Source organism: Lithobates pipiens, unplaced genomic scaffold, assembly GCF_037356315.1.
Source record: "Lithobates pipiens isolate NorthernLeopardFrog02 unplaced genomic scaffold, aLitPip1_a1.2 Scaffold_18, whole genome shotgun sequence".
In the NCBI taxonomy this organism is placed as follows: Eukaryota; Metazoa; Chordata; class Amphibia; order Anura; family Ranidae; genus Lithobates; species Lithobates pipiens.
In genome coordinates this window covers 255,588,830-255,602,296 of record NW_027507758.1, presented here as the reverse complement: position 1 = coordinate 255,602,296, position 13,467 = coordinate 255,588,830, and the positions used below count along the sequence as shown (strand labels likewise).

Here is a 13,467-nt window from a genome sequence, read left to right as displayed (position 1 = left end):
TACACAGGAGAATCTTGTCAATGATCTCAAGGCAGTTGGGACCATAGTCACCAAGAAAACAATTGGTAACACACTTCGCCTTGAAGCCTGCACCCCCCCTGCTCAGGAAAGCACATGTACATACCCATCTGAAGTTTGCTAATGAACATCTGAATGATTCAGAGGAGAACTGGGTGAAAGTGTTGTGGTCAGATGAGACCAAAATCAAGCTCTTTGGCATCAACTCAACTCACCGTGTTTGCAGGAGGAGGAATGCTGCCTATGACCCAAAGAACACCATCCCCACCATCAAACATGGAGGTGGAAACATTATGCTTTGGGGGTGTTTTTCTGCTAAGGGGACAGGAGAACTTTACCGCATCAAGGGTCAATGGACGGGGACATGTGCCGTCAAATTTCGGGTTAGAACCGCCTTCCCTCAGCCAGGGCATTGAAAATGGGTCGTGGATGGGTATTCCAGCTTGACAATGACCCAAAACACACAGCCAAGGCAACAAAGGAGTGGCTCATGAAGAAGCACAATAAGGTCCTGGAGTGGCTTAGCCAGTCTCCAGACCTTAATCCCATAGAAAATATGTGATGGGAGCTAAAGGTTTGAGTTACCAAACGTTAGCCTCAAAACCTTAATGACTTGGAGAGGATCTGCAAAGAGGAGTGGGACAAAATTCCTCCTAAAATGTGTGCAAACCTGGTGGCCAACTACAAGAAACATCTGACCTCTGTGATTGCCAACAAGGGTTTTGCCACCAAGTACTAAGTCGTGTTTTGCGAAGAGGTCAAATACTTATTTCACGCATTAAAATGCAAATCAATTTATAACTTTTTTTAAATGCATTTTTCAGTTTTTTTGTTGTTGTTGTTATTCTGTCTCTTACTGTTAAAATAAAACTACCATTAAAATTATAGACTAATAATTTCTTTGTCAGTGGGCAATCGTACAAAATCAGCAGGAGATCAAATACTTTTTTCCTTCACTGTAGAATCTGTAAACAGACTGAGGGAACAGAGAATAGAGGTTGCGTCACCAGCAGGTGGAATGTCTCACCACAAGATGGTTGGGTCTTTGCCAGAGCTCTGGGTGGCGAAGAAGGAGATTGGCTGACAATCCCAGGTTGTGGCCCTCCCTGGTGGCACATTTGAGACAGAAAAACAGACTCAACAACGGAGAGTTAAAGGTCACACACACACGTGTATAGCAGCAAGTACCAAGACTAGATCTACTAGATGAAAAGGTTGTCAGAGAAAACCATGCAGAGGCAGAAGCAACCAAACAGCTTACATACGCTTGAATAGAAGGTTGGCAGAAAAGCGCATAACCTCGACACTCAAGAGCAGAGGAAAACTATATGCACCCACACAGAAGCAACACAACTGCTTTTGTTTGATGAGAAGGTTGCCAGGACACACTTATAGAACTAAACATAACCACAAAATACAGACCAAGGAATAACATAACAAAATAAAAACACAGGAATCGCAAAGCAAGAACCAAACATACAACAAAAGGTAATGGATCAAACAAGTATGTTCTAGAAAAAATCAAACTGACATTTGCCAATAGGAAGGGTGGAAATACCACACTGGAGTAAATGATATGTGAAAGGCAAAGATAAGCAAATGTGCTCAGAAAGGCTAGTGTATTGTACAGTGAAAAGCATGCAAATAACCTATGACTAAATCTGACCTGTAGCCAGATTCTCACACTTTTTATATTTTTTATTTTCCATATCTGTCTTATGTATTTTGTCAAGGAGAAACCATATCAAAATGACTTAAATTATTAGAAGGTGCGTTATCATATATAAGGCTAAATAAATAATTCTGGTTCAGGGACCACAAAAACAAAATGATTGTCTGCCTTTACTACTACCGGTAAAGTAAAAGAAACTGAAAACACTTACTTGGACCCAGACCTATTGAAAATGCAGCTACATAAATGAGTAGGCTGCCTAAATACAACCACTTCATGAATACTGGTACACTGTGTGCTTGTGTCGAAACAGCTTCTTCAGGGGGATCATGTCCTGTCTGTATAATCCGTTGGTCCATTTCAGTCACATTTCCAGAAGAAGGAGGTAAAGATGTCCTGGTTGATAATTCACGGAATTCTTTCTGGAGAGACTCATTGTTTTTGGTTATTAGGTCTGATTTGTAAGAGTGGGAATCCTCAAAGGACTGGTTTAGGTAGGAGCTGGTTTTACAAATATTATTATAATTAATGTCAATATTAAGGCTTATTATTCCCATTGTAACCAATGATGTTGCCATGACAGCAGACCCAATACAGAGGAAAGTCTTACTTCCAATTCTGTCTACAAAAAACGTTGCTGGGATTGTACTGACTACTTTCACAACTCCAATGCCTGTTGAGGCTAGGCTAGCAGCTTCATCACTCTGGTAGCCAACCGATTTCAGTACTGTAGAAGCATAAAATAAGATGTTGGGTTGCCCTGTAATTTGGACAAAGAAGCTGAGAGCTACGCCTATTAATAGGCGGGCTCTCATATTGTCCCTTGAACCAAATAAGTCCCAAAAACTGTACTGGTATTCTGCTTTTATGGAGGATTTGATAGCTGTAAGCTCTTCCTTGGTCTGTGAGGTTCCTTTAAGTTTCTGAAGAACTTTGCCTGCAGCCTCGTCATGTCCCTTCATGATTAAAAAACGAGGACTCGGAGGGAGAAAATACATAGCAAATGCCTGTAACGCAGCCAAAGGAATTATGAGTCCAAACATGTATTGCCAACCACTGCTAACAGTTGCAAAGAGAAAATTTGAAATGTAGGCCAGCAGTATGCCAACTACAATCATTAGTTCATTTAGAGACACCAGCATGCCTCTTCTATGATGAGGTGCAATTTCTGCAATATAAACACAGGTAGCAATTGCAGATAAAGATATGGAAATGCCAATGATGAGGCGTCCTGCAATGAGGCTTCCATAGGATACAACAGTGATCAACAGCAAATTGGCAAGTCCAAGTAAACAAGACGTAATCATGATTGCGATTCTCCTTCCATAGAAGTCTATAAGGAATCCTCCAACCAGTGAGGCTAAAAGTGCTCCAATTAACAGTGCACTCACTACTAGTTCTTGCTGTTGACAATTAAGATGCAGTAGGCTATGTAGCTGAAGAAGGGCCCCGGAGATAATACCCAGCTCATAGCCCACAAGCAATCCACTTATAGCCGCTATGACTGAAGAAAGGACGATAAAAAGTCCACATCCTAAAGAAAAAAAAAAGAAAACACCCAATCAGTAACACATAAACAACAGTATATACAGTACAAGTGGCCATGACAGAGAACCTCCATATATATTTACATGTAAGGATAAATTATACATAATATCGAATTACGAATTCAATTCAAAATACTAACAACAATTTACAAAGCCATCCACAACTCAGCCCCCAGCTACATCCCTAACCTGGTCTCAAAATAACAACAAAGACCTCCTGCTCTCAAGCCCCCTTGTTACCTCCTCCCAAGCACATCTCCAGGACTTTGCCTGAGCCTCACCCATCCTATGGAATTCCCTACCCCAAGCTTACCCCCCCTTCATGACCAGGCCATTTATTGCTTTATTTATTTACTGACAATTGTGCAGTCCTGTGACGCTGTACCCAAATAAAATTGATCTCCTTTTTTTCACACAAATAGAGCTTTCTTTTGTTGGTATTTGATCACCTCTGCGTTTTTATTTTTTGCGCTATAAACAAAAAAAGACAGACAATTTTGAAAAAAAAACCAATATTTTTTACTTTCTGCTATAAAACATATTAAATTTAGGCCAATATGTATTCTACTACATATTTTGGGGGAAAAAATCTCAATATATATATATATATATATATATATATATATATATATTTATGGAATTTTTATTTATTTAAAATGTTTTACTAGTTATAGCGGCGATCAGCGATTTTTAGCAGGACTGCAACATTGTGGCGGACAAATTGAACACCTAACTGACACTTTTGATACTTTTTGGGGACCAGTGACACCAATACAGTGATCAGTGCTAAATAAAAATGCACTGTCACTTTACTAATGACATTGGCAGGGAATGGGTTAAGTGTGTCCCTAGGGGGTCCTTTCTAACCCCGGGGGTGGGGGTGCTTTGACGGGGGGGAGACAGAGATCCATATTTCTGCTTAGCAGAAACACAAAAACTCAATTTTCCCCTCTCACAGAATGGCAATCTTTCTTGTTTACCACTGTTCTGCCTCTCCTGAGATTAATAGGTCGGTCCTGGCAGACATTGCGTCCACCGGACCCGCTGATTGGCTCCCGCTGTGTCCAATGCCAGTGGAAGCGGGTCGCTGGTGGCGCACAGATCCCGTGCACAGAATAACATACAGGTACATAATTTCGTGCAGGAGGGCCGCCCTGTCACAGTATACCTGCGTGGGCGGTCCAGAAGAGGTTAAAGTGCCCCTGCCAGAGAGTCAACAAAATTAAATGCCCTACACTTATAGAAAGGCATTATTCAACTTTAGTCAAAGCTGCACAGTTTGTTTTTATCTACAAGAGTCCTTTCCTTAAATATGCAGTTTTTAATTTAATAAAGGTGAAATAACGCTTTAAGACAGTGATGGAGAACCTTGGCACCCCAGATGTTTTCAAACTACATTTCCCATGATGCTGTTGCACTCTTTAGTGTGGTTGAGCATCATGGGAAATGTAGTTCCAAAACATCTGGGGTGCCAAGGTTCGCCATCACTGCTTTAAGATATCGCTTAGACGTGTCCATTTTTATTCAGCAAGAGAATTCTTGAGTTCAAAAGGGTCCCCCATTACATTGTAGCATGCTAGTAAATTGTGGGTGCATTTAAATGTTCATATTTTAAATTCTTCTTGCATGCTTACATGTGAGAAGTCATATTTTTTCATTAGGTATGCACTGCGTACTCTATTTAAAGTGATTGTAAAGTATAGTATATTTTCTTCTTTAAAAATAACAAACATGTTATACTTACCTTCTCTATGTAGTGGTTTTGCACAGAGCAGCCCAGATCCTCCTCTTCTCGGGTCCCTCGTCGACTCACCTGGCACCTTCCTTCTGTTGAGTGCACCCACAGCAAGAAGCTTACTATGGGGCACCTGAGCCGAGTCGCAGCTCTGTTTGTCCATTTAGACACAGAGCCGTGGTTCTGCACCACCCCCTCTTTCTCCTCATTGGCTAAATGAATTTGACAGCAGCGGGAGCCAATGGTGCCACTAATGTGTCTCAGCCAATCAGGAGGGAGAGTCCCAGATAGCCGAGGCACTTGTGCACATCACTGGATCGAGATGGGGCTCAGGTAAGTATTAGGGGGCTGAGGGGGCTGCTATCCACAGAATGTTTTTCATCTTAATGCATAAAATGCATTAAGATAATAAAACCTTCTGCTTTTACAACCACTTTAAGTAGAAGAGTAGAACTATGTCTAAACAATGCCTTGTCAGTTTATATGCAGGCCTGAGTTGTGAAATAACACATTTTATTTATTTAATCCTGACTTGATTTTGTTCCAGGAATGGGATGAGAAGTCCCTATACCGCTGCTGTATATAGTATATACAGTGCTGACAGCTGGCACATGTATTTGTAAAGGAAATTGTTTGGACCAGCCTGGTGTAAACAAACTATTTAAAGTTTAATGAAACCTGAAGTTAGGTTTTACAGTAGTTAAGCAGAAGACAACTTAGCAGCACTGACAACATTCAGTCCCTACCAAGAATAAGGAGCCAAATGCATTGCTGGCACATAAATAGGTATTTTTCTGTTTTTGCAGGGTGACTAAATTAATAAAACATGGGGAAAAGTGCATGTGTTGCATATGGTTTTTTTATCCCCTGATATATACTTTAAGACCACATATTACACTGAAGGAGAAATCGGAAGAATTGGAGATGAAAGGGGAGTCAAGACAAGTCAAGATTTGCATGTTACAGCACCAAGGGCGGACTGACCATTCGGCCACTAGGGCACTGCCCGAGGGCCCCGGGCCACTAGGGGGCCCCATCAGGGTTGCCAGGCTCAGTAAAACCAGGGACAGTATGTAAAAATCTGTGTTTTTTTTACATCTGTCTCTGAAATGTCCCATACCGGCATCCTTTTGCTCTAAAAATCCTGAGATTATAGCTGCCCCACCTCTCCAGTACCTTCTCCGCCAATAGAAACATGTCTGTGTATACTGTGTGATTGTATACTCTGTGTGTGTGTGTTTGTGTATACTGTGTGGCCCCATAATCTCTGATTGCCTGGGGGCCCCATAATCTCCTATTGCCCAGGGGGCCCCATGAGTTGTCAGTCCGCCCCTGTACAGCACCTTGGGTATTGTGCCATTTGAGGACAAAAATGTGAATTGAACTGCTAATACAGTCCATTACTGCAACTATGTTAAAGTCAAGCCCACTTTATTTATCATTTTGTTTATTTCCATTAAATCCTCTGCAGATAATTTCAGAGCTCATCACATGTATAGTGGCTGGTTCTGCTTCTAAAGTCTTCACTCTCCAATGTCCTCTGTCTGTTCATTGTTTTACTAATGAGATCAAACTTTCCAAGGCAGATGGAACCTAATGGATGCCCCTGCTGTTCCCATATTAAGAGGGGAGATTTTGTGCATTCTACTAGTAGCAACAGAAATCATGACATTACTTCCTTCATTAATTGTAACACTAGGTGTTTGATATATGCAATTATGTGCAACCTTTGCAACTTTCAGTATATTGGCCGTACTACCCACTGATTGAGTGATCACATGCATGACCATCTTTATGTTATTCACAAGAAACATTCAACCAATGTAACTAAGCACTTCGATGACTGTCATGCAAGTGACCCCTCAGCTGTATCTATACCAGGTGTAGAAAACTCACCAGGAGAGGTGGTGATAAATCCAGACTTCTGTGTAAAAAGAAAGTTTTCTTGGATCTTTCGTTTGGGTACGCGTAAACCTTGAGGGCTCAACGATGAATGCGATGTGTCACATTATTATGAATGAATAAAGTGCATCCAAGGTACTAGTGATCCCGATAGACATTTTTTCTAAATTATCTTATTCTTATTCAGTCTGTTCTTTATATGATTCATATGATGTTTTATATCTGTTATATATGTTAGAATTTCTGCATTTGTATCCCTCAACAGGGGCGGTTGTCTGCCAATTATTGGCAGCCGCAAGCCAATTGTTTCACACAGATTGTTCCAATCACAATTAATTGTTGCATATACAGTATCTCACAAAAGTGAGTACACCCCTCACATTTTAGTAAATATTTTATATCTTTCATGTGACAACACTGAAGAAATGACACTTTGCTACAATGTACAGAGTGTGCAACTTGTATAACAGTGTAAATTTGCTGTCCCCTCAAAATAACTCAACACACAGCCATTAATGTCTAAACTGCTGGCAACAAAAGTGAGTACACCCCTAAGTGAAAATGTCCAAATTGGGCCCATAATGTCAATATTTTATGTGGTAACCAGACTGCCTTAACCCTGTTGGGCATGGAGTTCACCAGAGCTTCACAGGTTTCCACTGGAGTCCTCTTCCACTCCTCCATAACGACATAATGGACCTGGTGGATGTTAGAAACCTTGCACTCCTCCACCTTCCGTCTGAGGATTACCCAAAGATGCTCAATAGGGTTTAGGTCTGGAAACCTACTTGGCCAGTCAATTACCTTTACTCTCAGCTTCTTTAGCAAGGCAGTGGACATCTTGGAGGTGTGTTTGAGAACGTTATCATGTTGGAGTACTGTCCTGTGGCCCAGTCTCTGAAGGGAGGAGATCATGCTTCAGTATGTCACAGTATATGTTGGCATTCATGGTTACCTCAATGAACTATAAAAAAGAGAAACAAGCAGCGCCAACCTAAGTGCAGTAATATAGCACACGTTTTATTAATTGTAGTCAAAATGCACTCACTCTGTGTTAATTAAAAACAGGCACATCTCAATGGTGGAGTCCGGGCAGGCAATGTAATGGGTGATCTGGCTTCAAAGAAGGTGATCCTATAGCGCTGTGCAGTCCCGTCTGGTGGCGCCGGTGGATTCCAGTGTCCCAGGCTGAGGTCGGCAGAAACAGCGGAGATCGTCAGTCTTACTGTCCTCCATCCATGAATCCAAATGCATCTATTGCTTCTGTCTTACGTCCTCAGACTGTAGGTAATGGCACAGGAAGGAGCTGACCAGCTGATCTCATTAGCGCACACACCTTGCATCATCAAGATGATGCAGGGTGTGTGCGCTGTTTCTGCCGACCTCAGCCTGGGACACTGGAATCCACTGGCACCACCAGACGGGACTGCACAGCGCTATAGGATCACCTTCTTTGAAGCCAGATCGCCCATTACATTGCCTACCCAAACTCCACCATTGAGATGTGCCTGTTTTTAATTAACACAGAGTGAGTGCATTTTGACTACAATTAATAAAACGTGTGCTATATTACTGCACTTAGGTTGGCGCTGCATGTTTCTCTTTTTTGTATTTCTCCTCAAGGTCTCTTCTGCCTTTCAGCATGCAGCCTCCTGCCCGGTGCTAGCAATTGTAATTACATCAAGATTTATAACTATTATTCACTGACTTATTGCTGCTACTTTTTAACAATATCTCATTTGTGGACATTCTTTTAACCCCCTCCCTCCCATCTCTCCAAATACATCTATGCACTAAGTCATTGTCTTCAGCGCACCAATTTGTTGACCTCAATGAACTGTAGCTCCCCAGTGCCGGAAGCACTCATGCAGCCCCAGACCATGACAATCCCACCACCATACTTGACTGTAGGCAAGACACACTTACCGTATCTTTGTACTCCCCACCTGGTTACCGCCACACACGCTTGACACCATCTGAACCAAATAAGTTTATCTTGGTCTCATCAGACCACAGGACATGGATCCAGTAATACACGTCCTTAGTCTGATTGTCTTCAGCAAACTGTTTGTGGGCTTTCTTGTGCATCAACTTTAGAACAGGCTTCCTTCTGGGACGACAGCCATGAAGCCAGGTGGAATCTAAATTGTGGCTGTGAGGAATGTGTTATTACTTTTTTTTTTAATTAGGCTTTCTTTGAGACACAAAGCAGCCTGCAGTGTGTGTTTGAGCATAACTCTCCTCCATTAGAAACAGGGGAGCAAAGGAGATTCACAGATTGGGCTGTCACAGATGGGCAGCTGCCTGTGACTCCTTGCGGCTTCACAGGTAGTTTACTATTGCACATGCGCAAGCTGCGCTGCGCTTTGTGAATAGTACCACAGCTATCTGGGACCTGTGATGTGTCCCAGAAAATTGCGGGCGGGGGGAGGGGATCTACACCTTGGTGATCCACCTGGAAACATGAGTGAGTCCCTGTCAAAACCAGGTACCACCCCTCCAAAAAAAATATTTGAAATGTGTGTGTGTGTGTGTGTGTGTGGGGGGGGGGGGGGGGTGGGGGGGGGTGGTTGGAGGAGGAAGAATGGAACTTCCTCTTTTGGGTGAAGTTCCACTATAACTACAAAAGCAATTTAATTTTTGCTAATACGATATTACAACAATGTGGCCAATCATGGATCATGCAGATTGCATAAATTGTATTTTTAATGTCAATTCAATGTGCTAATAACTACACAAAACTGAATATTTTTTTCAGATATTTTTCTGTTAATTTAAACAAGGGCAGTATGAGTAGCATTAAATATGTAAAAACAATGAATGCATGAAACCGTTATGTACTTACTAGCTGACTTGAAGCCAGTGAGTCATATTAACTTTGCCAGCTGGCAAGTTTGTTCATACTTTCCATGACAAGTAATGAATATTTAGCGAGAAGTTGCGTCAATGCACAAAATGAACATCTCAAAAAAAAGGGTAAGCTGCCATGTTACAGCATGACAAAAATCCTTCTTAAAATACAGATAAGGATTTGTTGGGTTACCAACAAGCACAGATCTTAATAAGCCTTCAAACTCATTATGCAGATAATTAGATGACATGGTGCAGGATTAAGTAGACTTTAATGCAAGTTTGTGCCTAAACAGACCATGTGTGAGCAAGGTGCAGAGTGGTGTGGCGAATAGGGAATGCATCTGAGTCCAAGTAAGGCAATATCATAATATTGTAAAAAGGTTCTACACAACTTAATCAGGGGGTAAGCACACCTGTCCGGAGCCACTTACAAACTGTGACAACGGATTGAAGACTCGAAGATGCACTGTCGGTGTCTGCATTGAGGAGCGGAACACGGCCTGGCTGAGCCAAACCCAAAAGGCTTCCTGGAGGGAGGCAGACGTAGTCCCTGCACTGTCCCTTCTCCTCCAGAACCACTCTCTACCTCTGTACTGGGCAGGGAACCTGTCCCTACACGTATAAAGTGTGCCAAACCCTGGAGCCAGAGTCTTAAATAGACACAGTCTGACCCAAGATGGTCACTGGAGTCACATGAGGGGCCAGCATCCAATTGGACATCTGTCTCCTTGTGACTGCCAGAAGTCATAGAGGGACCAAGCTCTTCACAACTTCCTTCCCCTTTTGCATTGCCGCTTTGGTTGAGTGTTACCTCCAGTGGGGAGTACAGGCTGCATCTGCCTACACACATATCTCCATGGAGCTCTGCTACAGGAAATATGGTGTGACGGACTGGGGTTTATATGGTCACAAAACAGACACCCCAAAGCAAAGTACATATTCATTTTTTTTTTTATATTTCTAAACATGTCCCTTCTATTCTATTAATAACCAGTAGATGGCAGAGAAGGTACACAAACAGAGTCTATATAAGGCCACACACCATGTGACTGGAAATTAAACTACTTCCAGCCATAAAGTCAGTGGTCATATCTCATGCTGTTTGTGTGATTCTTTGCAGGTATGTACTCTAAATTGTTCCTAATCTGTATTAACCTGTGATAGAAAGATTCCTAAACATCTTGAGCAGATGCAGAAAAAGTCTCAGCAGATTTTATGCTATAGTTTTGCTGTAATTAGAAGTTTAGAACAGCATGTGTCAGAAACAAGTGAAAAGTGCATAAGAACATGAAAATACTGCATTAGTCAGAACAAATGTCTATGATAAACACTAAACCTTTCTAAATAGGTATATTTAAACCTGATTTATAGAAGCACATGTTTTCTGTTATTTAATATAGAAAAAAACCTATTGTATGTAAAGCTTATGTATTGCATCATACAGACATGCAATGTGCACCATCTAGTGGTTAAAAAAGAGTACTACCATGATATTATTTGTATTAAAGCAATGCATTGCCAGTATGATTATTGCACACTTAAAGTGTACCAGAGAGATAAAGATAATTATCTATAACACTGAATAACAGGGATATATATGTTATTAAATTTAGTAATGTTCATTGTTATAACTACGTTTTAAAATACTTTAGTTAAAATCTGTATTATATATATTGTTAATGGTTATAAACATGTGACTATAAAAATGTAAAAGATGTATTGTTATGTAAAAAAAAACTACTTCCAGCCATAAAGCCAGTGGTCATATCTCATGCTGTTTGTGTGATTCTTTGCAGTCCACGCCAAGCTGATCACCTTATCTCATAGCGTCTACAATCATCGGCTCTCTTAATTCACATTTTGAGGCCGGTAACATTTTGGGGGCTCGTCTGCCGGGATTCGTTGTGTTACCAGTGAGAAGGAAGCGCAAGACAAGCGTGAGCCTGCTACAGAGCTACAAGGAGAGTCGTGAGAGTCGTCTGCCTCGTGAGTGCAAGTCTTCAGATTGCAACAGGGATGGCGTCTCCTCGTCGTGCGCTGATGTGGGATATCCAGAAACAAATTCATCTGCTTAATGAAGAACAGCTGCATAGCCTCGCTATTACGCTGGAAGATGAAAGAGACGTGGACGTTCCATCAGTGACTGGTACCAATGAAATGGAACTTGTTGAATTTATTGAAGACTACTTGAGAAGTGAACAGCTGGAAAAGTTGGAAGATCAAGGTATGTCTTACCTACTCATCATCCAAGACAAGATCAATGAACTAAAACTTAACAAGGAAAGTACACCAACTGTGGACATTGCAACCGCTGCAAAAAAAATAAGTAGTGGGACTGCAAGGACTGAACAGGTATCGGAGATGGTGAGATTAACTGATGTTGTTGCTTTATTGCCACGTAGAGAATTTAAAATGCATGGTGGTGTAATTTCAGATCATGGTTCGGACATGAGTTACAGTAGCGTGTGCAGACAAATTGACGAGGGTCTATCAGAAAAATTCCCTGAATCTGAAATTATACGCACAGTGTTGAGAATAATCAAACCTGGTAATTTTAAAGATATGTTGACTGACAAAGATGATCTTACTGTTGCTGAATTGAAAAGGTTTTTGAAGTCACATATGAGAGAACGAAGTGGTAATGAGTTATTTCAGGACCTTAGCAATGCTACCCAGCAAGAAAGAGAAACAGCACAACAATTTGTTTACAGGCTAGTGGGGTTAAAACAAAAAGTTCTGTCCACATCACAACATGATAGGCGAGAGCTTAGCTATGACAAAAAACTGGTGCAAGGCATATTCCTTCATACACTGTATCAGGGACTAAATGAGAAAAATTCTAATGTTAGACGAGATATCAAGCCTTATGTGTCTGATTTGACAGTAACGGATGACTTTATCATAGAGCAAGTCACCAGATCAGTTGATGAGGAAACAGAAAGGCAGAGACGCTTAAACAGTGCACCTAAACATAAACCTCTTACTGTTCATTCATCACAGACACCAGGTAATAGTGAAAAAGACACCTTGCAACAGAGAGTTGAGGGAGATGTTAAAGCAAATCACACTGCATTAATGGAACTAACAACACAGGTCTCTGCTCTCACAAAGAACCTGGAAAAGATGATGAAGCTAACTCCTATTGTTGGAAACCAAATGACTAAGCCACTAACCAATGTTCAAGTTCCAGATACAACTCACTGCAAGCCCAGGTGTGATGATTGCATTAAACGAGAGAGTCAGAACTGCTACCATTGTTTCTACTGTGGTTGGACAGGACACAGAGCGGTTGATTGCTTGAAGAAAAGAAGGCAGTCGGGAAACAACAGACGGTCACTGGGAAAGGGACAACCAGTGACCACCTCAAATGATCTGTCCCATGCTAAGGTAAACAGGGTATTCACCCACCGGTCAACTAGAACACTCCCAAAAGAGAATGGATTCTCCAAACAACATGTAGCACAATTAATTGGAGGAAAATGCCTACTGTCATGTCGGATGAATGGTGTTCCAGTTGACATGTTGATGGATACAGGAGCTCAGGTCAGCATTGTCGGGAAGGCATGGTTAGAAAAGTTTCTACCCAGCGTCTCCATTAGGCACATACAAGATTTACTTTGTGATGACAACTTATCCATTACAGCTGCAAATGGTTCTATCATTCCATTCATCGGGTGGATTGAAGTCTGCCTGGAATTCGAAAGTAGTGGACATGGAAACTTAGCCATTTATGTGCCAAT

At 41.5% G+C, this 13,467-nt stretch overlaps 1 protein-coding gene across 2 annotated transcripts in view; it reads right to left on the bottom strand.

Moving 5' to 3' along the window:
• SLC2A12 (solute carrier family 2 member 12) overlaps positions 1-13,467 on the bottom strand; it is a 169,894-nt gene that overhangs the window by 74,869 nt on the left and 81,558 nt on the right. For both annotated transcript variants that reach the window (XM_077486820.1, XM_077486819.1), the window contains exon 2: positions 1,902-3,224. In XM_077486820.1, the coding sequence (XP_077342946.1) occupies positions 1,902-3,224 (1,323 nt within the window). The remainder of the gene's footprint in view (positions 1-1,901; positions 3,225-13,467) is intronic.